This window comes from Sus scrofa, chromosome 5, assembly GCF_054392235.1.
Source record: "Sus scrofa isolate SSC_HxYL_T2T_F1_AM1 chromosome 5, Sscrofa_HxYL_maternal_Yorkshire_Landrace_v2.0, whole genome shotgun sequence".
In the NCBI taxonomy this organism is placed as follows: Eukaryota; Metazoa; Chordata; class Mammalia; order Artiodactyla; family Suidae; genus Sus; species Sus scrofa.
Genome location: NC_139387.1, coordinates 16,905,051 through 16,927,668, shown reverse-complemented (window position 1 = coordinate 16,927,668; position 22,618 = coordinate 16,905,051). Strand labels below are relative to the sequence as shown.

Genomic DNA, 22,618 nt, shown 5'->3' with positions numbered 1-22,618 from the left:
GCTCTGCCCTGGGCTTAGGAATCCCCGCAGGGATTTGGCATGGACAGGAGCTGGGCCTTGGAGGACAAGAATATGGAGAGGCCTGGGTCTGAGGAGGGAGCAGCTTCTCACATCTAGGTGGTGGGACCCTGGGTGGGGAAGGGGCTTTGGCAGGAAGGAAGAGCTACAGGTCTGGCTGAGGCAACCAGGAGCCCACCTGAGAGGGAAGCCAGACCAGCTGCCCTCTCCCAAGCTCTGGAGGGCTGGCAGCCGCTCTTAGGTCAGAATCACCTGCATCCTGGGTGAGTTAATTAACCCTCTTCCCTTTTCTGGCCACACCATCTTCCTAACTCTCAAAGGGTTAAAGGAGTTGCCATGTGATTTTCCCATCACCCAGGTAACCTGGGCTGCAGCTCCCCAGCTCAAAAACCTGGGACATAAATACAAGTTCCAGACAATTTCTCAGTGCTTGAACCTGGCAATGCACCCCCTCTCCACCCCCACCCCACCCCACCCCACTCCACAGGGAAGCTCAAGCCTTTGGGGAAAAGGTGCCAGGGGGAGGGGCTCCTCAGAATTAGTGGGGCCTCTGGGCAGCGTGGAGAGTGGCCCTTCCCTCAGTCCCCCCTTCTGGGCTCAGGGTGCAGGGGCTTCGCGTCGGGGGCCCCATGCCTGGGAGGGTTGGAGGAGGAGGGAAAAGGTGGTGTGCGGGGAAGCAGGCCGCACACACCTGGCGCCTTGTGGAATGAAATCTTAATTAATTATTAAACTGAGTTCCCTCGGGAGGGAGCAGGGCCTTGGCAGGCGGGGCGGGAACGGTAGGGTGGGGGCTGGGGGGGACGGAGGAAGGGTGAGGAGTGGGTGCTGGGCACCGGGGAGACCCCGACAGGAAGGAAGCCAACCCTCCCCTAGCGGGGCGAGGGGCGGGAGGGATACTCGCGGCTCCAGGGTGGGTTTGTCGGTGCGTTTGGGGACCCCCGGGGTGAGGGAGGGAAGGGAATGCTGGAGGATGCAGCCCGGGGGTGGAGGGAAGGGGGAGCGGGCTGAACGGCCCGCTCCTCCCCGGGGTCTTGATCCCAGAACAGAAGCCGCTTGTTTTCCCAAGGCTGGGGGAGGGAGCGGCCGGGGTGGGGGGGGAGGAGGGGGCGCGCGGAGGGAGGGGTCCCGTTCTTGGGTGTCCCCCATCCCTAGCGGGTTCCTCCCGCGCGGAGCCGGCCACCCGGCCCGGCGTCCGGGGAGGGGGAGGGGGTGCCCAGACAAAAGGCGCTTGTGCCTTTAAGGCGGGGAGTCCGGGAGCCGGCGGGGAGGGGACTTCTGGATCCGGGGTAGAGGGCGGCTGCGCTGGACAACAAGGGAGGGGGCGAGGGCCGGGAGGACGGCGGACGGCGGGAGGGACGGCCGGGACGCGCGGACACGGAGCAGAACCGCGGGACGGCCGGCCGGCCGGCCGGAGCCCGCGGGGGCGGCGGGGCGGGGGCCCGGGGGAGGCGCCCACCCCGGGCGGCAGGTGAGCCCGCGCGGAGCGGTGTCGGGGGAGGCGGCGCCGGGCGCTCGGGTCCCCGCGCGGCGCCCGGGAGTTTGGTGGTCCCGGCGCGGACGCCGGGGCGGGGGAGCCCGAAGCCGTCGGGGCTGGCAGAGGGCAGGCCGGGAGGAGATGGGGGATTGGGAGCTCCTAGGTCCGGGGCTCGAGACTCGCACCCGCCTTGCCTGCCTTAGGCGTCCCTTCCTCCCCCCACCCGGAGCGAGTTCCCGGCTCGCTGGGAAGAGGGGGAGAGGCGTGTGCTGGGGGAGGGGCCGGCCTGAGGTTTTGGCAGCGGGGCTGTGGGTGAGCCTCGGAGTTTGAGGTAGAGGGTGATTGTGCTTTAGGGGAAAGGCAGGCATGCCTGCCTGGGCGCAGGGAGGGTCGCCTTGGGTCTGCAGGAGTCCTGCTCCCCTCACCCCAGACCTTGGGAATGAAAGGGCTGGTGTCAAGGCCTGCTGCGGGGTGGGCGGGGAGGGGGGAGTGCAGACTTTATTCAGAACAGGCTCTGGGGCCTGACCGAAGAGCTAGAGGTGGAAGCAGGCAGTGGACTCTTGCCATCGCCTTCGCGTGCTGAACTCCCCCTGCGACTTGGAGGACTCTGCTGGGGGTTGGTGGAGGCGGGAGCTTAACGTATTTAGGGAGACTCCGGGCTAGGGAAGGGAGGGGAGGGTTCCTGGACCTCCAGATACCGGCCCTGGGGAAGCTCCCCTACCAATGGACAGGCCTGGAGTCGAGGCCCACCTCCCAGCGTGGTGGGTGGTGCTGGCACTGAAGTGCCCTGCCTGGGCAGCGCCTTGCGCCTTCAGCCGGTGAACTTTCTGAAGTCATTTTAAATCCTCAGGAGCCTCCTTTTGCCAAAGAGGGCAGGGGCAGAGGGCCTCTGAGGACAGGATGGATGGGAGGTGGCCAGGAAGAGGGTTTGGGCAAAGCAGTGGGCAAAGCGGTCCTTGGGGCTGGGCCTTGGCCTGTTTCAGACTCTGGGTCTCAGGCTGGAGGATCCAGCTTCGGGAGGGACTTGGGGTCTGGGAGGCACTGGGCTTCCTTCTGCCCGGCTGAATGGACGTGGCTCTGGCTGGGGGAGCTGGTGGTGCCTCAAGTGGCAGATTTGTGTGAGAGCAAAGAGCCCAGGACCTGGGGAGGAGGGTGGTGGTCTGTGGTTCACAGCGATGGGTTCCGGGAAGAGGAGTGTTGGGGACCCATATAGGGAAATTTTGTGGCTTTGAACACTGCCCTCCCCTGTTCCCTGCCATAGCAGCCTGGCTTGGGGTACCAGGAGTGACTTCTCCAAGATGGCCAGTGCCTGGAGTGGAGCCCGGGGTGGGCTGGTTGCAGCTGGTTGGACAATTACAGATCTCTGAAGCTATTCCCTTGTGAAGTCAGAGTGTTCTTGCGAGGGTCATGGGTTCCCCCGGACAGTGCCTGCTCCTTCCTCTGTGGCCATGAGCCAGATGCTAGGATGTGCTTCTAGGGGGCTGGGGACGTGGCCAGAAATAGGTCCTTTGGGAACAGAGGTCTGGCCTGTGGGGGTGGGGAGGGAAGGACAGGTCAGGGGACTGGTGAGTGGGAAGAATCTGCCGCCAGTGTCGGGGGTGGGGCGGGGCACCTGCTCACCCTGGGCTCTGTCTCACGCACCTCTGGGCACTGACAGCTGAGGACACAGGGGCTGAGAGAACCCAGCGTCCGACGGGCCGGGGAGATGTGGGTTTTTGCTTATGCCTTTCCTGTCTTTCCATCTCTCGGACTTTGGCAGAGTTTTGGGTTCACAGCGGTGTAAGGTGGGGAGAAGAATTGATGTTTGTTGCGTGTGTGTTACGTGACAGGTGCCGTTAGCGTCTTTGCTTACAACTCTTGTTATTCCCATTTTACAGATGAAGAAACTGTTACAGGGAGGTTAGGTTACTTGTCCAAGGCTGTGAAGCTAGCAAATAGTCACAGTAGGGTTCGAAACCTGGTCTCACTCCAAAGATCATGTTTCTGATGAAGTGTGTTGAAGAGCCAGGCTTTCTTTGGTGACCTTTTCTAAATGCCAGCCTGACCAAAAGCCGTGGGATTTTTGATCCATCCCTCCAGCTGGTGCTGTCGGTGATGTTGAGGGGTTCAAGAGCCTGCGGGTCTGTGGGATATAGGTGAAGGGAGGGCGAGAGAACTTGGCAGAGGGCGAACCAAGGATGGGGGTTTCCAGCATGCAGAGAGGTCCCCCGTCTTCCTTCTGCTTTCTGGGCCCCTAGGTGTCTGCTTGGAGCACCGCTTCTGTGGCTTGAGCATCTGGTCCTGGGGCCACCTGAGGCAAGCGCTGGGTACCCTGCCCCTTGCCCCCTAGTGAGTACAAATGTCAGTGCTGCTAGCTCTGCAGGGTTAAGTACGAAGAGCCCCTCAGGGTGCTCTGTGGCCGTGGAGGAGTGTGGCCCTGCTGGGGACACGGGCATCCATGGATGACCGTACTCTCACCCTCACCTTCTGAGCCTGGGGTTGGCCGGGAGACAGACTGAAGGTGCTGTCGTGGAGCCCTCCCACCCCAGGTCAGGACACCTCCCTGCTGGAGATGTGAGATCTGGACCTGACTTGGTGACTCGTGATCTCTAGAGCTTGGGCCAGCCCTGTGCACTGTCACGGACGTTATTTCTTTTGCTTCCTTGCTTTTTTTGGCTGCGGCGTGCAGCAGCTTGATGTGGGCTCTCAGTTCCCAGACCAGGGATTGAACCCAGGCTGCAGCAGTGAAAGTGCTGAATCATAACCACTAGACCACCAGCGAACTCCGCTCCCCACCTCCTTTCTTTTCCTTTCCTTTGCTTTCCTTTTTTTCCTGTCACATCCATCCTGTGCCTCAGGTGGCCACAGGATCAGTTTCACAGAGTTTTGGTGAAGATCAGAGGGACTTAGGTGTGTGAAAAGACCTTGAAGACTTTAAAGCAGAGAGAAAGTGCATGGGAGTGTTTGTTAGCCAGCCAGCCACCCAACGAACATTTATTCCTCTGTGGCTATGAGCCAGATGCTAGGATGTGCTTCCAGGGGGCTGGGGAAGCCCCTGCTAGGTGTTGCAGATGTAACAGGAGTAGGACAGGGCCAAATCCTTGCCCTCGAGAAGTTGGCATTCCAGTTAGGAGAGACAGACAAAGAATAAGAAAAATATATAGAATGGCAGTTGCTGATAAGAGCGGTGGAGAAAAATAAAGCATAAAGCTCGGAAGAGAGATTAGGGAGCTCCAGGAAAGGGGTTGCTATTTTAATAGAGCGGTCAGGGAAGCTCACTGATAAGGGGACATTTGAGCTGTGACCTGGAGGCGCTCTTGTTCCAGGCAGAGGGAACAGCAGGCACCAGGGTCCCAGGCTGGCCTGTGTGTGGCGTGTTAGGGAACAGCAAGGAGGCTGAGGGTACCGGAGAGCAGGGAGGAAGATGAAGCATCAGAGGATTATCGTGACTGGTTGTTAGTTCTTGTTAGCCACTCTGTACCAGTGCCCTGGAGCATGCGCTCTGTCTTTTCAGGATATCAATGTATTGAGTCCCTGCTGTGAGCCACACTCAGGGCTTGGGGTGCTCGGGGCGGGGAATAAAGTGCCAAGCAAAACTGAAGGCATCCCTTATCGTCAGAGGGGCGAAGTCACACATTAAACAAGGGGTGACTTAATTATCACTGTGGTAAGTACAAGGCGGAAAATGTACAGCAAGTGCACAGGGGCCCAAACTTCGTCTGATGGGCGAGCTGGGACACGGTCCCGGAGGAGGTTACATTGAAGCTGTAACCTGAAGGAGAAGTTGGATTTAACGAGGCGAAGAGCGCGCGGTGTGTGAGTGTGATGGGGAAGGGGCTAGAAAGAGATCCCCTGTTGGACAGAGGTTCTGGACTGGCAGCTCACAGGCTGAATTCATTCCATAGATGTGATTTATTTGGCTTTGCAGGGTTGAAAAAAATGTGAATTACTTGCCAACATTTAAAAAATCAGGAGATGTTGCTTTAAAGTCTCTCTCTCTCTTTTTTTTTTTCCAGCTTCTGTCAAAAAATCAGATCAGGCTCCCCTAGGACACCAGTGGCCACAATCTCCCAGGGCAGGGTGGTGCCTGCCACCTGCTTGGGGTGCGTCCTCTGCCTCCTGAACGGGGCGGCTTTTCTCATTGACATGGGCACTTGAGTCTGTAACCACCAAGAAATCAGTGCCTTTTAGGGAAGAGGTCAATGTTTAAGTGAGTTGCTTTGGAGGCAGGCAGATCTGGGTTAGAATCTTGCTTCTCACACTTGTGTGGCCGCCTGACCTGGGGCAGATGCCTTCAGGTCCCTCTGCTCCCGTTTCCTTCCCCAGTTGGATGGGGCTGCCCTGGTGGTCCTGAGTCCTTGGAGGAGGCGGAGGAGGTGTCCGCAGCGCTCAGCTTGGCAGCCGGAAGTGCTCCGTTAATGGTGGTGGTGGTCTCACCCCCCTCTCATTCGTTTCCTCCCAGCAGCATGTCGTGGTTTAGTGGCCTCCTGGTCCCCAAAGTGGATGAACGGAAAACAGCCTGGGGCGAGCGCAATGGGCAGAAGCGTCCGCGCCGGGGGACTCGCACCAGTGGCTTCTGCACACCCCGTTATATGAGCTGCCTCCAGGAGGCACAGCCGCCCAGCCCGACCCCTGCCGCTGCCCCTCGGTGCCCCTGGCAGGAGGAGGCCTTCATCCGGAGGGGCGGCCCAGGCAAGGGCGTGGAGCTGGGGCTGCGGGCGGTGGCCCTGGGCTTCGAGGACCCGGAGGCGACCGTGGCCGGCGGGGCGGCCGAGGTGGCCCCTGATGTGGCCCCCAGGAGCGGGCGAGCCTGCTGGCGCCGGCTGGTGCAGGTGTTCCAGTCGAAGCAGTTCCGCTCGGCTAAGCTGGAGCGCCTGTACCAGCGGTACTTCTTTCAGATGAACCAGAGCAGCCTGACGCTGCTGATGGCGGTGCTGCTGCTGCTCACGGCGGTGCTGCTGGCCTTCCACGCTGCGCCCGCCCGCCCCCAGCCTGCCTACGTGGCCCTGCTGGCCTGCGCCGCCGCCCTCTTCGTGGCGCTCATGGTCGTGTGCAACCGACACAGCTTCCGCCAGGACTCCATGTGGGTGGTGAGCTACGTGGTGCTGGGCATCCTGGCGGCTGTGCAGGTCGGGGGCGCCCTGGCGGCGCACCCCCACAGCCCTTCCGCTGGCCTCTGGTGCCCCGTCTTCTTTGTCTACATCACCTACACGCTCCTCCCCATCCGCATGCGGGCAGCCGTCTTCAGCGGCCTGGGCCTCTCCACCCTGCACTTGATCTTGGCCTGGCAACTCAACCGTGGTGATGCCTTCCTCTGGAAGCAGGTGGGTGGTCCGAGAGGTAGGCATGGGGGCGCCAGGCCCCGAATGAGAAGGGGTCTGGGAAAGGGAGGGTGGGTGAGCCAGGGGTGGACGGGGCGGCTGAGGGCTATCTGGCTGTGTCTGGGAGGAGGGGCAGGTGTGGGGAGGCTACGTTGCAGGGTGAGTCTCTCTCTTTGGGATCTGGGGCAGAAGGCACTGCAGCAGGGAGGGAAGGCTCCAGGACCCGAGCCTTCCTGTGCTCTGTCCCCACAGGCCCGTCTCCAGCTCTTTAGCCTGAGGCCCTTGAGAGAGTGCAGCCTGCAGAGGCACCGTGTAGGCTGCAGGTGGGAGTGTGGTGGTTAGTCGAAGTGTGGGCCAGGGCTAAGAGGGCAGGGCAGGCGACACCAGAGCTTGGCATCACTGGCCTGAGGTGATACCTGAGACCCAGGCCCTGGCGCCTTCCCTGCAAGGCAGCTCCAGGCGGGGATGCGGAGGGATGCAGGAGGTTTTGGATGGAGGAAGAGTGAGCAAGGAGTTGCCTCTCTCCTGGACCGAGGCCAGCTCAGAGAGGACAGGGAAGGTGATGAGTGGGTTGCTTCTCTCTTGGGCCGGGAGTGGTTTGGGGACCGACTGTGGACAAGGGGGCCCTTAGGCTCTGGCCTCACTTCTGCCCTCTCCCCACCGGGCACCGGCAGCCCACCTGAGGCTCTTTCCCCGCCCGCTGCTGCCTCTGGGTTCTGAGTGGTGTGTGCGGTGAGGTTGTCGTAAGGGCTGGGCTGCAGGTACACGTGGTTATCCAGTGGGCTGCGTTTTTGTGAAATCATGAACACTAACTCGGCCTCTCCCAGCCTTCGTTTCCCAGCCTGTAACACTGGGGTAAAAGCAGTGTCTACCTCACCATGTTGCTGCCAGGGCTCCACCCTCTCCCAGGGGCAGCTTTCTCACCCGGAGGTAGGGAGGTGTGGGGAAACTGGAGGGGAGGGGGCCCAGCCAAGGGGCTTCCAGAATGTCCCCCTTGCAGAGAGACATGCGCTGGTCGAGTTGGCTGTCTCATGTCACCCTCCTGACCAGGGACCAGGCGGTCTTGTCCAGCTGATCCTTCAGGGGCTGCTGGAGGCACAGCCCCCCGACCAACACACCTTGCGAGCCCTCCCTTGGCACCCTGATCTGGACGGTGGTGTCCTCTGTCTGGCTCAAGGTTCGAGGGAGCCAGCCTCTGCCTTGCCCAGGGCTTATGGCCTGTAGCCCACCCTAGCCCCACCCACAAAGAGGAAGGTGCCCGGGGCTCCCGGGCTGAGAAGCTGGGTGCTCTGGCTTGGTGCCCTTCCCTGCCCAGCCTGTGCTCTGGAACAGAACGTACCTTTTTTTAAGAGTAACCTTATAGCCGGTTTGTTTGTGGAGCGCGTACCCACAGGGCACCGGCTGATCTCTTAAAGGGCCAGGGTCCTTCCGCCGCTGCACCCCCCTCCTCTCCAGGGTAGCGGACACCCTGGGCTTTGGAGTGTTGGACTGCCCTCTTGGGGAAGGAGGAGCTTGGAGGTGGTGCCTCCCTCCCCCCACCCTCTTGGCTGGCCAGGGGTGGGTGGGTGTCTCTTCCCTGCTCTCAGCTGGCCTGGTGCCCAGAGCCCGGCCCAGGGCCTGACTGGGAGGCACAGCCCCATGGAGGCCAGGACTGTGCCAGCCTCCTGCCTCCGCCACCCCGCCCCTCGCCCCGGGGCGCCCAGTGGCAGCCTCACCCAGTGGGGCTTGGCAGGCCCATTCTCGGGGCAAGTAGAGAAAGCTGCCCCCTTTGCCAGTCCTGGGGCCAGGGCTGCCCACACGCCTCCTCTGAGCGCCCCGCTGGCCTGTGGGTTTCTGGATGCGAGGGGCGGCGGCCTCCTCTCCTGGCTCCTCGGGCAGCCCCTTCTGATGCAGCTCCTCACCCTCCTTGGAGCTCCCCACTCAGACACGCTGAGCGGTCACCCGGGACCCGGCCCAGCCTGCAGTCACGACGGTGGCCTGGCATCCATTTTTTCTCAGAGGCGGACAGGGGGCTGTGTACGGATCTATTTCAGTCTCTTGTCCCCCTTCCCCTTCCCTCCACCGTGACTCACATTTTCCTCCTGGGCTCCTAGGGCCAGGAAGGGAAGTCGCCTGGTTTGCCCCCCTCTCCTTCTCCCCCACTGGGGGCTATTCTTAGAAACCCTCGAGGGAGATAGTGTGCCCCCCTGTTCACCCCTGTGGCCGGGAGGGGGCCCTTGTGAGCCGGACTGAGAAGGGAAGCTGGGAGGCCAGTCCTCGAGGTGGGAGCTGGAAGCGGCTCCGGGGTTTGGCCGGACCCCCCCCGCCCCCCGCCCCGTCCATCTCACCCAAGCAAAATGAAACCTAGGTCCCAGCGCCTGAGCCACATGCCCAAGTTTGCAGGACTAGTTCTGGTTCCAGAACTCCTGGCTTCCCGTGGGTGCCCTTGCCCTCCCTTCTCCCCAAACCAGAGCCCTGCCCCAGCCAACTCTGGGGTGGAGCCACAAGTGCCAGGTTAACCCCTCAATTTCCAGAAACCTTGAGGCCAGCTTCCCTGAGCTTTGCTCTCCAGGCAAAGCTGCTGCCGATTGGAGTCCTAGGGTGTGGGGCGTGGTGGGGCCAAGTGGTAGGGGTGGCTGGGCATGGCGGCCTCCCATCCAGTTAGGAAGGGTTCTTCGTGTCGGTAGAATTGATGACTCCCAAGCCTGGGTTCTGAGGCTGGGCCTCAAGAGCCTGGGCGAATGGAATGAATAGGAATCTTAGGAACCCGGAATGTATTATACAGCATGGGTGGGACACAGCTTTGGAGTCTGACTGTCCTGGACTCAAGCCCCACACCAGCTACTTCCAGCTGTGTGATCTTGGGCAAGTTACATGGCTTCTCTGTGCCCGAGTCCCTCACCTTTAAAATGAGGTAGTGTTACAAAGAACTCTTTCAGGGTTCCCTTGTGGTTCAGCGGGTTAAGGATCTAGCGTTGTTACAGCTGTAGCGTGGGTTCAGTTCCTGGCCTGGGAACTTCCACATGCTGTGGACGCAGCCAAAAAAAAAAAAAAAAAAAAAAAGTGTCACCAAGTTCCTAAAGCTATAAGAAATACATTTGGTGGAGTTCCTATTGTGGTGCGATGGAAATGAATCCGACTAGTATCCATGAAGATGCGGGTCTGATCCCTGGCCTTGCTCAGGTGTGAGCTGTGGTGTAGGTTGCAGATGCAGCTTGGATCCTGTGTTGCTGTGGCTGTGATGTAGGCCAGCAGCTGCAGCTCTGATTCCACCCCTAGCCTAGGAACTTCCATATGCCACAGGTGCGGCCCTAAAAAGCAAAAAGCCAAAAAAAAAAAAAGAAAAAAAAAAAAAAAAGAAAAAAGAAATACATTTGTTAACATATACAGGACACCTGTGGAACCTAGGCATGTTGTAGGCAGCCAACATATTGGCTCCAATAATGATGATAATACTCACGTCATGGCAGGAAGAGACCTTAGAGATCTTATTTTCCTCTTCCGGTTCTAGATGAGCAAACAGAGGCCCAGAGAGATGGGGCGACCTGTCCTGGGCACTCACAGGAGGATGTAGAGCTCAGGTCTCCTGGGCGTCGGACTATAAGGAGAACCATGCACAGAAGGAGCATCTGTCTTTTGTGCCGGTTGTCTGTGGGGCAGGAAGTCACGGTGGGCTGGGCCCAGGCCTGGTGACCTACCTGGCCCTGGTTGGTACTTCTGTTCCCGGGAGCTGTGAGGAGATCACATTTCTAGGCAGGGAACTGGAGTCCAGTGGGGAAGGGGGAGGCGTATTGCAGGGGTGGGGACAGCCTGGGGAAGACAGAGCACAGGTCCCTGGCTTCTTCCCCGGAGCAGTGCATCCAGAGAGCCTAGCTAGTTGCACCTGTGCCTGTTGGCAGTGGTCACCATCTGTCTCGGCCACCCTCCCGCAGCTCGGTGCCAACATGCTGCTGTTCCTCTGCACCAATGTCATCGGCATCTGCACACACTACCCGGCTGAGGTGTCGCAGCGCCAGGCCTTTCAGGAGACCCGTGGTTACATCCAGGCCCGGCTGCACCTGCAACACGAGAATCGGCAGCAGGTGGGGCTGCTCTCCCTGGTCACGGCCTCCCTCCAGCCTCACCTGCACGTAACTCGCAGATCGGATCCACTGCCTCGTGCAGCTCCACGGAACACGTGTGAATGATTGCCCCTGATTGTGCATCACCGAGGCCCTTGGCCCCTGGGTTCTTGTCCTGTCCGAGGGTGGGAGGGAGTAGCTGGAGTACATCTGAGAGGTGGAGTGGGGTAGTCCGAGAAGGCTGAGATGCATGTCTGCCAAGGGCTCTGATGGGGGAGGCCCAGACCATGGTCCAGAAGGGAAGCTCAGGTCTCCAGGGAGGTCTAGGAGGGTTCTGGGGATGTGGAGCGACCATGAGGGGTTAAAATGTGAGGCCAAGGAGATAATGATGCCCTGTTGAAACCGTTGGCCTAGGAGCGGCTGCTGCTGTCCGTGTTGCCCCAGCATGTTGCCATGGAGATGAAAGAAGACATCAACACAAAGAAAGAAGACATGATGTTTCACAAGATCTACATCCAGAAGCATGACAACGTCAGGTAGGGTGGGGGTGGGAGGGTACCAGGAGTCGGGGTGGGGGTGGGGGCAGATCTGGGAGTCTCTGAGGGTCACGTGGCCCTTCTCTCCTGCCGTCATCTGTCTACAGCATCCTGTTTGCCGACATTGAAGGCTTCACCAGTCTGGCATCCCAGTGCACCGCACAGGAGCTGGTCATGACCCTGAACGAGCTCTTTGCCCGGTTTGACAAGTTGGCTGCGGTGAGGGTGCTGGGGCTTGGGGGTGAGGCTGACCCTGGGGTGGGGGGCTGCAGGGAGCAAGCCTCCCTGGCAGCAGCTTTGCGGGGTGGGCGCCGAGGGAGTCTGCAGTAAGGGTGGTGGGCCAGGCAGGTGATGCAGAATAAAGGTGATGCTCTCCCAACTCCTTTAGGAAAATCACTGCCTGAGGATCAAGATCTTAGGGGACTGTTACTACTGTGTGTCAGGGCTGCCCGAGGCCCGTGCAGACCACGCCCACTGCTGCGTGGAGATGGGCGTGGACATGATCGAGGCCATCTCGTAAGCACGCCTCCCCCCAGGCTTCCTTCGGCTGAGGGTGCCCAAGCCTGCTCCTGCCTTCGCTGTGTCCTCAGGGTTGTTGCTCAGTCTTGCCCGTGTCTCTGTCTTGGAGATCTGTCACTGGGGAGGGGGCTGGATCTTTCTTCAGCGGGCCCCCTGTGCCCCTGAGACCCCAGCTGGCTGGGATGGGCTCAGGGGGCTTGGGCTGGAGAGAGTGCCAACTGTGTAGGCCTGAAGGGAGGGGAGTGGGCCTTCTCTCCTGGCTCAGTTCCGTAAGATGCTGCTGGGCCCCTGCTGGTGAACAGGGTTCTCGAACATTTGCCCTCAAACCCCATGCAGCCTCCTGCCCAAGCCCGCTGAGGCCGATCTCCTGTGCCTGGGTCTGTCCTTGCCCACTGGGCCCCAAGGGGAACTCAGGGCCTGGGAGTGGGGAGGACCGTGCTGGGAGCTAAACCACGCCGCCTCCTCCCAGGCTGGTGCGCGAGGTGACGGGCGTGAACGTGAACATGCGCGTGGGCATCCACAGCGGGCGTGTGCACTGCGGCGTCCTCGGCCTGCGGAAGTGGCAGTTTGACGTGTGGTCCAATGACGTGACTCTGGCCAACCACATGGAGGCGGGGGGCCGGGCCGGGTGAGTGTGGGTCCAGGCGGCCGGGGTTGGGGGGTGGAGAGGGGGGTGGCAGCCAGGCCGGCGGGAAGCTGGGGTCTCACTGTCCTGTGCCCGCAGCCGCATCCACATCACTCGGGCCACGCTGCAGTACCTGAACGGCGACTACGAGGTGGAGCCGGGCCGGGGCGGGGAGCGCAACGCCTACCTCAAGGAGCAGCACATCGAGACCTTCCTGATCCTGGGCGCCAGCCAGAAACGGGTCAGGGCCAGGGCGAGGCGGGCAGACGGGCCAATGGGGGGAGCCGGCAGAGCCCGCCTCTGGGCCCCTCTTCCGAGCCTGCGCCCGTGCTGCCCACACAGAAGGAGGAGAAGGCCGTGCTGGCCAAGCTGCAGCGGACCAGGGCCAACTCCATGGAAGGGCTGATGCCACGCTGGGTGCCCGACCGCACCTTCTCCCGGACCAAGGACTCCAAGGCTTTCCGCCAGATGGTGAGGGGCCCCACAGCACCAGGACCTGCCGCCTCACTGTCTTGTCTCCCTCACCGTTCTCTGCCCCTGCCCTCCTCTGCCTTCCTCGTCCCTGCTGTCATCTCCATGTCGCCTTCCTGGTATCGGGGGTCGGGGCTGATTTCATCCCAGGGGGTCCCAAGCCTCCCAGAGTCTATGGGGAGACCCCTCGGCACAGTGTTGGGGGTGGAGAAGGGATTGTAGCGGGGAAGGTGGCCCGCCCCTCATCTCACTCACACGCTCTGTCCCCTTCTCCAGGGCATTGATGACTCCAGCAAAGACAAGTAAGTCGGGTGCTTGAGGAGGGGGAAGGGGAGGGCGAAGGTGCTGGCACCTGGGATGCAGCTGAGGAGCCTGGGTCCTTGCCCAGGACCTGAGAGGTGCCGTGTGGGAGCAGGTGCCACACACACGGCTGGCACTCCTCCTTTGAGGGCTGCCCGTGCCCTCCACTTCTCCTTGACTGTCACATGGCACTGCTCATGCACTCGGTGAAGCTGTGTCCCCTGCCCTCAGCCGAGGTGCCCAGGACGCCCTCAACCCTGAGGATGAGGTGGACGAGTTCCTGGGCCGAGCCATCGATGCCCGCAGCATCGATCAGCTGCGCAAGGACCATGTGCGCCGGTTCCTGCTCACCTTCCAGAGGGAGGATCTTGAAAAGAAGGTTTGGGGGATGCGAGGGCAGAGGGTGAGGCCTGGGGGAGGAGGGGGCGGACCAGCAGGGAAGTCTCAGCACAGGGGAGGGAACAGGAGAGGTTCCTGGGGAACGGGGAGGGGGGAGACCACCACAGGGCACAGCGGGGATTCCTGTCAGCTGGGCCAACTGGCAGTGCCCTGCCTCCCCCAGGGCAGAGCCAGCGCCCAGCTCAGTCTCCTCTCCCTCAGTACTCGCGGAAGGTGGACCCCCGCTTCGGCGCCTACGTGGCCTGTGCCCTGTTGGTCTTCTGCTTCATCTGCTTCATCCAGCTCCTCGTCTTCCCACAGTGAGAGCCCCGCCCCTCCCCCCTTGGTTTCTCTTCCCTCCACCACGCCCCAGAACCTTCCTAGACACCCATGAAAGCACACAGTGCCTGGGGCCCGCACCCTGCCCGCCTGGGGGGTGGGAGTGGGACGAGGATGCCCAGATCTCCCTAAGTAATGCCTTCCCTGGCCCTCTTGTGCCCCAGCTCAGCCCTGGTGCTTGGGATCTATGCCGGGATCTTCCTCCTGCTGCTGGTCACCGTGTTGGCCTGTGCCGTGTACTCCTGTGGCTCTGTACGTGGGGGCCTTCCAGGGCTGTGGGGAGGCCAGGCCAGGGGTGGCGAGGGAGGAGAGGGCCACGCCTCTGCCATCAGGCCCACCCCTGGGCGGCCTTACCCCTTGGCTAATGTGGCCTCCGATTCTCTCCCGGCAGCTGTTCCCTGAGGCCCTGCGGCGTCTGTCGCGCAGCATCGTCCGCTCTCGGGCACACAGCACTGCGGTTGGCATCTTTTCGGTCCTGCTTGTGTTCACTTCCGCCATTGCCAACATGGTAAAGATCCAGTGGGAATTCTTCTGCCCCTTCTCTGTGCCGGGCACTGTTCTGGGTGCTAGGGGTGCAGAGGGGAAGGAGTCACGATTTCCTGCCCAAAGCAGGGGTGAGGTTCACCCCAGTCCTCCCCCCCTTGCTGTCCCTACCTCTTGTCATCCCTCAGTGGGAGTGTGGGCCCCTGGGGTATGAGGGCCCCCCCCCCCCCGGCATGGCCCTGGACCTGTCCCCTCCTTGGTTACTCTGATACGCCTCCCTCACCTTTGCAGTTCACCTGTAACCACACCCCCATACGGACTTGCGCAGCCCGGATGCTGAATCTGACACCTGCTGACGTCACCCCCTGCCACCTACAGCAGCTCAATTACTCTCTGGGCCTGGATGCTCCCCTGTGTGAGGGCACCGCACCCACCTGCAGCTTCCCTGAGGTGTCCAAGCAGCGCTCAGGCGGGGTGGGGGCGGGGTCCTGATCAGAACCAGTTATTGAGTGCTCTGTGCCAGGCCTGGCGATGGGCACTGGGGACCCAGGACCTTACCAGAGTCCCCAGCTCCAGGAGCAGCCGGGGGCCCCGGTGTTCTGTAGGGGTGTGTGGAGGGTGAAGGAGGTTCGGGGTTTGGGGTTGTGGAGGGGAGCCTGGGGTTGGCAGGGACATGGGGCTCTCCCTGCTTAGGGGCGCCGTGTCCCCTGCCTTCCCCCAACACTGCCTCTGCCGTGGCCCCCCAGTACTTCGTCGGGAACGCGCTGCTGAGTCTCTTGGCCAGCTCTGTCTTCCTGCACATCAGTAGCATCGGGAAGCTGGCCATGATCCTTGTCCTCGGGCTCATCTATTTGGTGCTGCTCCTGCTGGGTCCCCCGGCCACCATCTTTGACAACTACGACCTACTGCTTGGCGTCCATGGCTTGTGAGTTTATCCTCAGCCCCTTTAATCCCCCAGGAGCCTCTACCACCCGCCACCCCCAGGTCACTGTGAGCCTCTCTGGTGCAGTGTGCTACCACTCACCCCTCACGTAGGGGGAAAGGAGGCAGCATGTGGCCCCCAACAGTCACTTCAGGGAAACCCCAGTCCTGGGAAATCCCTTCATATTTAGGCCGGATAGCAAGAAAGGCGCCCTTCTCGCATTTGCATGTTGCTTTCATATCCACTCTTAACTGCCTGTGGGTCACACAGCTGCTTGGTGGTAGAGCCCTGGCAGGAACCAAAACTCCGACTCCTGCTTGAGGGCCTTGCTTGGGCCAGCACATTGGCTTTTCCTCTACAAACCCCACCCTTCATGGTTCTTGGCCATAGCTTGATGTGGTAGAAAAAGCCTCTGGAGTCCGTTGGGTTTGAATCCTTTCCCTGCCACTCATTAGCTGTGTGACCTTGGACAGGTGAGTTAATGTCTCTGAGCCACTATTGCCTCAGCTATTAAATGGCAGTGCTGAAGTTCCCTTTGTGGCTCAGCAGGTTAAGAACCTGACTAGTATCCCCGAGGACACGGGTTCAATACCTGGCCTCGCTCGGTGGGTTAAGAATCTGGTGTTGCTGTGAGCTGCAGTATAGGTCGTTTGGATCTGGCATGGCTGTGACTGTGGCTGGCAGCTACAGCTCCCATTCGACCTCCAGCCTGGGAACTTCCATATGCCACAGGTTCGGCCCTAAAAAAAAAAGTAAATAAATAAAACGGCAGTGCCATCTGCATCACCGGGTAGTTGTAAAGATTACAGTAACCAGTGTTTATCGAAGGCTGGCCGATGCCAGGCACTGTGTTCAATGAGCCTCTTGCCTGCTTTATTGAAATCAGATCACTCCTGTATTGATGAGGAAATGGAGGCTTAGAGAGTTAAGCAAGCTGTCCCCAGTTACGTAGCTGGTGAGTGGAGGAGCCAGGAGGGGAACCTCTGCTCTTAGTGAGTGAATGTCAGCAAAAGCCTTGGCCCGGTGCCTGGTTTATGGTGCTCAGTAAACGCAGTTTCTGTCTCCCCTTCCATGCCCGGACCTAGCAACCCAGGAAGAACCGATGACTTTGTCTCTTGTGTCTTCCTGCCAGGGCTTCGTCCAACGAGACCTTCGATGGGCTGCACTGGTGAGTGAGGGCTCTAGGGCAGTGAAGGGTGGGCCTGCCGGATGCCTCCTTCAGACCCTGAGCCCGCCTCTGCTTCCCTCAGCCCAGCTGCAGGCAGGGTGGCACTCAAATACATGACCCCGGTGATTCTGCTGGTCTTTGCACTGGCGCTCTATCTGCATGCCCAGCAGGTGGAATCGACTGCCCGCCTGGACTTCCTCTGGAAACTGCAGGTGACTGGCCGGGCCTCTGGGGGAGGGGCAGGGTCCTGGGGGCAGAGCCTGGGCTGTGCCGGGCATCTCCTGGCTGGCCAAGGCTCAGGCCGCCCCGAGCCCACCCTGGCTCCATGCCTTCTCTGTGCCCACTCCTGGTCCCTGGCCTCATCCTGTCCCTGCCCCCTTTACCCCCTTGCCTGTTCTTTAGACCTCACCTGCCCGTCCCTTTCTTCTTCCACGTGGTTCCCTCTTGATGCCCATCTCCAGGCGCTGGCCGCGGCACCCACCCCTTGTGAATGTTGGGCAGTGGGTGATGGGTGTGGTGTCCACAGGCAACAGGGGAGAAGGAGGAGATGGAGGAGCTGCAGGCATACAACCGGCGGCTGCTCCATAACATTCTGCCCAAGGATGTAGCGGCCCACTTCCTGGCCCGGGAGCGCCGGAACGACGAGCTCTACTATCAGTCGTGCGAGTGTGTGGCCGTCATGTTCGCCTCCATTGCCAACTTCTCCGAGTTTTACGTGGAGCTGGAGGCAAACAACGAGGGTGTCGAGTGCCTGCGGCTGCTCAACGAGATCATCGCGGACTTTGACGAGGTGCTTGTCCAAGCGGCAGGTGCCAGCAGAGGGTGGCGGGACCTGGGGACCAGAGGGTGGGGGGAATGTTGGAGAAGAAGGCAGGGGTTGGAGGGGCTGGTTGGGACTGGGAGGAGGAGGGGGGCTCGGACGGGACCCACGGGTGGGGAAGGGGCCAGGTGGTTCAGTGACGTCAGGGAGAGCCGCTCACGAGAGTACGGCAGGCAGTGAGGAGCTCAGCCCCGGTGGGACAGGGTCGTCATTGCTGGGGAGCAAAGGACAGGAAGATCCGTGGGGGGGATGGTATAGGTACCAGGTGGGTGTCATTGACGATCCCAGTAGTCTGTGGACTGTGGCCCCATGAGGCCAAGAAAGCAGGACAGCAGGACGGTCCCCAGAATAGACAAAATGGGAGCAAAATACGAAGACGTGTCCTGACAGCCCAGGCCCGGAACAGCCTGTTCCCTGTTCTGGAGGGAAGGCGCTTTCTCCGTCTGGGGCTCAGTTTCCCCAAAGGCGAGGGTGGTGATCGGCCATGCCTGCCATCCCTCCCGTGGCTCTGGGTTCTCTGAGGGAGCGGTTGACCCGGAGCTGTGTGCTCACGCCCCGGCCCAGGTTCGGATGGCTGCCCGGTGAGGGGGACTCTTTGCCTGGCCCCTTAGTCCTGCACCGAGAGCAGCAGCTGGTAGGGGGAGCCCTGCTGATTCAAAGGAGGGGGCCTGTGGAGGCAGGGAAGGGCGCGGCAAGGCCTGAGCCCGGGCCAGGGCTGGGCTGGGCCTCTCCGCCTCCACAGCCAGGCCCCCTGTGCCGTGCAGATCATCAGCGAGGAGCGCTTCCGGCAGCTGGAGAAGATCAAGACCATTGGGAGCACGTACATGGCTGCCTCCGGGCTGAACGCCAGCACCTACGATCAGGTGGGCCGCTCCCACATCACCGCCCTGGCCGACTACGCCATGCGGCTCATGGAGCAGATGAAGCACATCAACGAGCACTCCTTCAACAATTTCCAGATGAAGATCGGTGAGAGGGCCCGGGCCACGGCAGCTTTTCCCGGGGCCGGTTCTGGGGGACGCGGAGGGCGTCTCACTCCGCATCGGGAGTCCTGGGGGGCTTTCCTTTCCTCCCGCCTCCTTCCTCACCTGATGTTAAGAGTAGGGAGCGTGGAGGTCCTGTCCTGGAGCAACGGAGACGAATCTGACTAGTGTCCATGAGGATGCGGGTTCGATCCCTGGCCCCGCTCAGTGGGTGGGGGATCTGGCGTTGCTGTGAGCTGCGGTGTAGGTCGCAGACATGGCTTGGATCTGGTGTTTCTGTGGCTCTGGCGTAGGCTGGCAGCTTTAGCTCCGAACCTCCATATGCCGTGAGTGTGGCCCTCAAAAAAAAGGAATAGAGATCCTCTATTGAGGGCCTACTCTGTGCTGAGCACTATTCTGGGCTTTTTTTTTAAGCACATTTTACTCTTCACGCTACTATCCCCTCTTCCAGATAAAGAAAACTGGAGTCTCAGAGAGATTCAATAACTCAGCCAAGGTTATTCAACAAGTAAATGACTGACCTGGGACTCAAGACCAGGTTTATCTAAACTCCAGGACCTGTGTCCTTGTCTGTGGCCCCTCTGACACGAGGCACTTCCTCTCAGATGAACTGCTGAACGGCAGTGGTTCATAGCGAGGGCTCCGGAGCCCGACTGTCTGGCTTGAATTCTGGCTGTTGCCCTTAGCTGGCATATTTAGCAAGTCACCTAACTTCTCTAAGTCTCAGTTACCTTTTGTGTAAAATGGGGATGATGATACTACCCTTTAGGGCTGTCGAGAGGGTGACAGAGTGCCCAGTTCTCCCCGAGTGGGTGGCCGGGAGAACGCTGGCAGAGCACAGCTGTCTTGACTCAGGGGAGCGCCTCAGCTGACCTGCCTGCGTCTTCCGTTCTTTACACTTGGGAGACGTGTCTCTTTTCCACTCTCTCCTCTGGGTCCTTCTAAAGGTGCCGGGGGTGGGTGCCTCCCTGGGCTGACCGTGGAACATCCACACCTCTCACTTTCTCACTGCTTTCCCCACCCGCCCCAGGGCTGAACATGGGTCCGGTGGTGGCAGGCGTCATCGGGGCCCGGAAGCCGCAGTATGACATCTGGGGGAACACAGTGAATGTCTCTAGCCGTATGGACAGCACCGGGGTCCCTGACCGAATCCAGGTGAGGGGGATGTGAGCAGAGGCTGGGAGGGATCAGGGTCCAGGGAGGTTCCTCGGAGCCCTCTCTGCAGCCAGCTAGAGCAGGGGTAGGGTGGGGGGGGGCAGTGTTCTGTGGGGGCTTGGGGAGCGGGGCTAGCGTGACCAGAGAGCCCCTGGGCCCCTGCAAATGTAGCAGGAAGGATCCCGGGCTAAGCGGGTTCCCCTCCCACCTCCCCCCCCCAGGTGACCACGGACCTGTACCAGGTTCTAGCGGCCAAGGGCTACCAGCTGGAGTGTCGCGGGGTGGTCAAGGTGAAGGGCAAGGGGGAAATGACCACCTACTTCCTCAATGGGGGACCCAGCAGTTAGCAGGGCCCAGCTACAAATTGAGCTGAAAGGACCAAGGTGGGCATTTGAGTGGCCTCTGTGTTCGCTGGGTGAAGCTGTGGCGGGGTGCGCTGAGCCTCCGGAGCCTGCTGACCACAACAGGGGAGACCCCAGCAGGCTGTGCTTGGACCACACTCGCCTGCCCTCAGGCTGGTGAATGAGGGGATACCCAGAGGATTGTGCAAGTGACTTTTATTTGTTTTAACTGGGGGTAGGGCTGTTCTCTCTCCCTTCTTCCAGCTGTTGGGAGCAGGGGCGGGGGGAGGGGCAGCTGCAGAGGCAGGGGGGGAGCCCTCCTGCTGGAGAGATTTAAATTGGCAGCTGGCCACGCCTACCCTTTCCCCATCTGGGCTGGGCCCTTCCTTTCCCGCTTTTTTCTGGGACTATTTTGTACAAAGGCTGGGGCAGGCTTGAAGAGTGCCTATTCCATGCTTGCCTTTGCTGTGCCTGTATCCCCAGCACCGGTCCTGGGCACCCCCCTACCCCAGCCAGGTCTCTCTCTTAGACACAGGGCACTGGGGGCAGATGCTCTGGGCACCCAGCCCTGCCCCTGTTTCAGGGGAATGTTTCCATTTGCCAAATCCTAGTCCCATGATCTGTCCCCAAAGGGGAACAAAGGGACTTCTGACAGCTCAGATTAGCCCCAGTTCCTACACACCTCCAGGGAAAAGGGCGTCTGGTCTCACTGGTACTGTGAAAATGCCCGGCCAGGGCCTGGGTGTGGGAACATCAGAAGATCAGGAGCTGGATGTTCACCTGCAGGTGCCAAAGAGAACAGGCCCGCTGGGACAAGGGGCTGCCCGACTCTGATCTGAGGGTCGGGATCCCGGGATTCCGCCACTGCCCCAGCGCTCTCTTGCTGGTTGCCGGCAAGGGGGCATGGAGCCTCTCTACCCCTTCTGTTGCCAAATAGCAAAGGGCCGGGCATAGAGGAAGATGACCCTGATCCAAGCCTGCCCGCCCGGGCCTCTGGCGTGTGTGTCTGTGTACCCGTGTGTGCATGGCGGTCTGTGCGTGCGTGTCTGTGTCCTGGGGCTGTGTGTCCTTGCGCTCCTGCTCCTCAGCTCTCCACCCTGGGTTGCCTCTTTCCTGTGGGCCTCTGTCTTCTGGGAGTTAGGCAGGCTTTCTGATCCCAAGGGATGTAGAGGGGTCCCCAGGTTGCACAGGCACAGGATGGGGTTTGGTAGCCAGAGAGGGGTGGCCCTGGGGAGAGGAGTCCTTTTTGTGCCAAATCCCTAAGTGCCATTTGGGGGCCACGTGTGCAGCACGACCATCTCCCAGCCTGGGGCAGGGATCCAGGCATCTGCTTGAGCCCCAGTGCACCTTGCACTTGAACTATCTGGGGTTTGGTGGGCAGAGGCTCAAGAGTTTCCTGAGTTCCCCAGCTGGTGTCCTGTGACATGGTCTGCCTCAGGGCGGGGGTAGCATGGGGTCCCTCTGAGGACCCAGATTCTGGTACTAGGGGGTGGGGAGGGGAACCTGGACCTCGGCCTTCCCCAGCCTTCGGCCTGAGCCCGGCATGCTCCAGGCTCCCCGGTCCCCATGAAGCCTGCAGGGGCTGCAGGAGGGTTAGGAGGGCTGGACCCTAGACTCCCTTCCTATCCCTGCCTGCCTTTTCCCCTCTTCCTTGCAAGCTCCTTGCCTCTGGTCTGAATTAGTTGGTGCCTTGGTTTCTTCTCTGTACCTGTTTAAGCCAGGGGCATTAGCTAGAATTTTGCTTGAAGATCACTTTGTTGTGAGGTGTTAGGCAGAGGAGAAGAGGGTCCCAGAGCTGCTGGGTTTGGGGAGCAGAAGGGCCAGGTGGCTCTCCTGCCCTTCCTTATGCCCTTTTGGACTCTAGCTCTTTGCAGAGGCCTGGTTTCTGGCTTGTACTGACTGCTCTGGGGGATCTTCAAACATCAACCAAATGGGCCATCGGTCACTTCATTAGCTAAGGCAGGAGAAGGGGGAAAGACCAGTTGGTCCAGATGGAAAGTCAGCTCCCCTCCCTTCAGCCGTATCCCTAGACAGGAAGGGATGCATGGGCTCCTGGCGTGGTGGTGGTGGGGAGATGAGGCTGTAAGGAGACCAGAGTGGGAGGACAGCAGTCTTAGGTGACTTGGGTGACTTGTCTCTGCTTCTTGCCAGGTGGGAGGGGCCTGTCCACACCTGCTCCCCGTACCGCAGTGCCAGCCATGCGCTCCCCCTGGGCTGCCGTTGCCCCCTCCCTCGCCATCCGGTGAGGGAGTCAGTGGATGGGAGGCCCATGGACTTTGGTTTTATAATGTAACCACTGTGGGAGGGGGGGGGGTGTACCATGTATTTCAGTGAAATATTTAATATATTTAAGTATCAATAAAAATCAAAGTCTTTGTAAAATCCTCTGTTCTCTGCAGCTATTCTGGGCCCTGGGTTGGGTCAGAGGCGGCAGAGCCTGGTGTAGGAGGCAGGCCCCTGCCGGGGGCTCTGCGGAGCCCGCTCACCTGCGGTCAGAGGGCTTCCTTGGGTTTTCTCCCTGCCAAGGTGAAGCCGCAGCATCTTCAGAGAGCACGACTGCTCTAAGGCCCTTCCGCATCACGAGGACCAGTGTGCCTTCCGAGATGTGTTACTCTGACCCCTGCCGCCGTGCATGAGGTCAGGACCCCCCCACGCCACCCCCCCGGCCCCCCGTGGTGGTCTTTCCAGTACCTTGGCCCCTCCCAAACCAAACACCAAGTTCTGGCTCCTTCGGGAATCTCGGTCC

General features: G+C 60.6%; 1 protein-coding gene across 19 annotated transcripts; it reads left to right on the top strand.

Annotated features, from left to right (window-relative positions):
* Positions 1–766: 766 nt before the first annotated feature.
* Positions 767–22,254, top strand: ADCY6 (adenylate cyclase 6). 19 transcript variants are annotated; one of them, XM_084955506.1, is made up of 23 exons: positions 767–797; positions 5,488–5,574; positions 5,937–6,795; positions 10,704–10,853; positions 11,247–11,368; positions 11,476–11,587; positions 11,757–11,884; positions 12,357–12,515; positions 12,612–12,753; positions 12,855–12,983; positions 13,260–13,285; positions 13,515–13,662; positions 13,884–13,981; positions 14,165–14,252; positions 14,392–14,508; positions 14,775–14,933; positions 15,230–15,408; positions 16,538–16,573; positions 16,656–16,785; positions 17,100–17,363; positions 18,158–18,362; positions 19,407–19,531; positions 19,753–22,254. In XM_084955506.1, the coding sequence occupies exons 3-23, from the start codon at positions 5,938–5,940 to the stop codon at positions 19,876–19,878; spliced, it is 3,501 nt and encodes a 1,166-aa protein (XP_084811632.1). In that variant the 5' UTR covers positions 767–797; positions 5,488–5,574; position 5,937; the 3' UTR covers positions 19,879–22,254. The 19 variants fall into 19 exon arrangements, 14 of the variants coding, with proteins under 14 accessions (XP_084811632.1, XP_084811630.1, XP_084811628.1 ...); XM_084955504.1 differs by lacking the exon at positions 767–797 and adding an exon at positions 800–928; XM_084955508.1 differs by lacking the exon at positions 767–797 and adding an exon at positions 1,304–1,486.
* Positions 22,255–22,618: the final 364 nt, after the last annotated feature.

Coding starts and splice junctions, on each gene's coding strand:
- ADCY6 (XM_084955501.1), top strand. CDS start 5,890: ATGGTGGTGGTGGTCTCACCCCCCTCTCATTCGTTTCCTCCCAGCAGC. Junction 14,934..15,229: donor CCACCTGCAGCTTCCCTGAG/GTGTCCAAGCAG, acceptor GTGGCCCCCCAG/TACTTCGTCGGGAACGCGCT. Junction 16,786..17,099: donor ACTTCCTCTGGAAACTGCAG/GTGACTGGCCGG, acceptor TGGTGTCCACAG/GCAACAGGGGAGAAGGAGGA.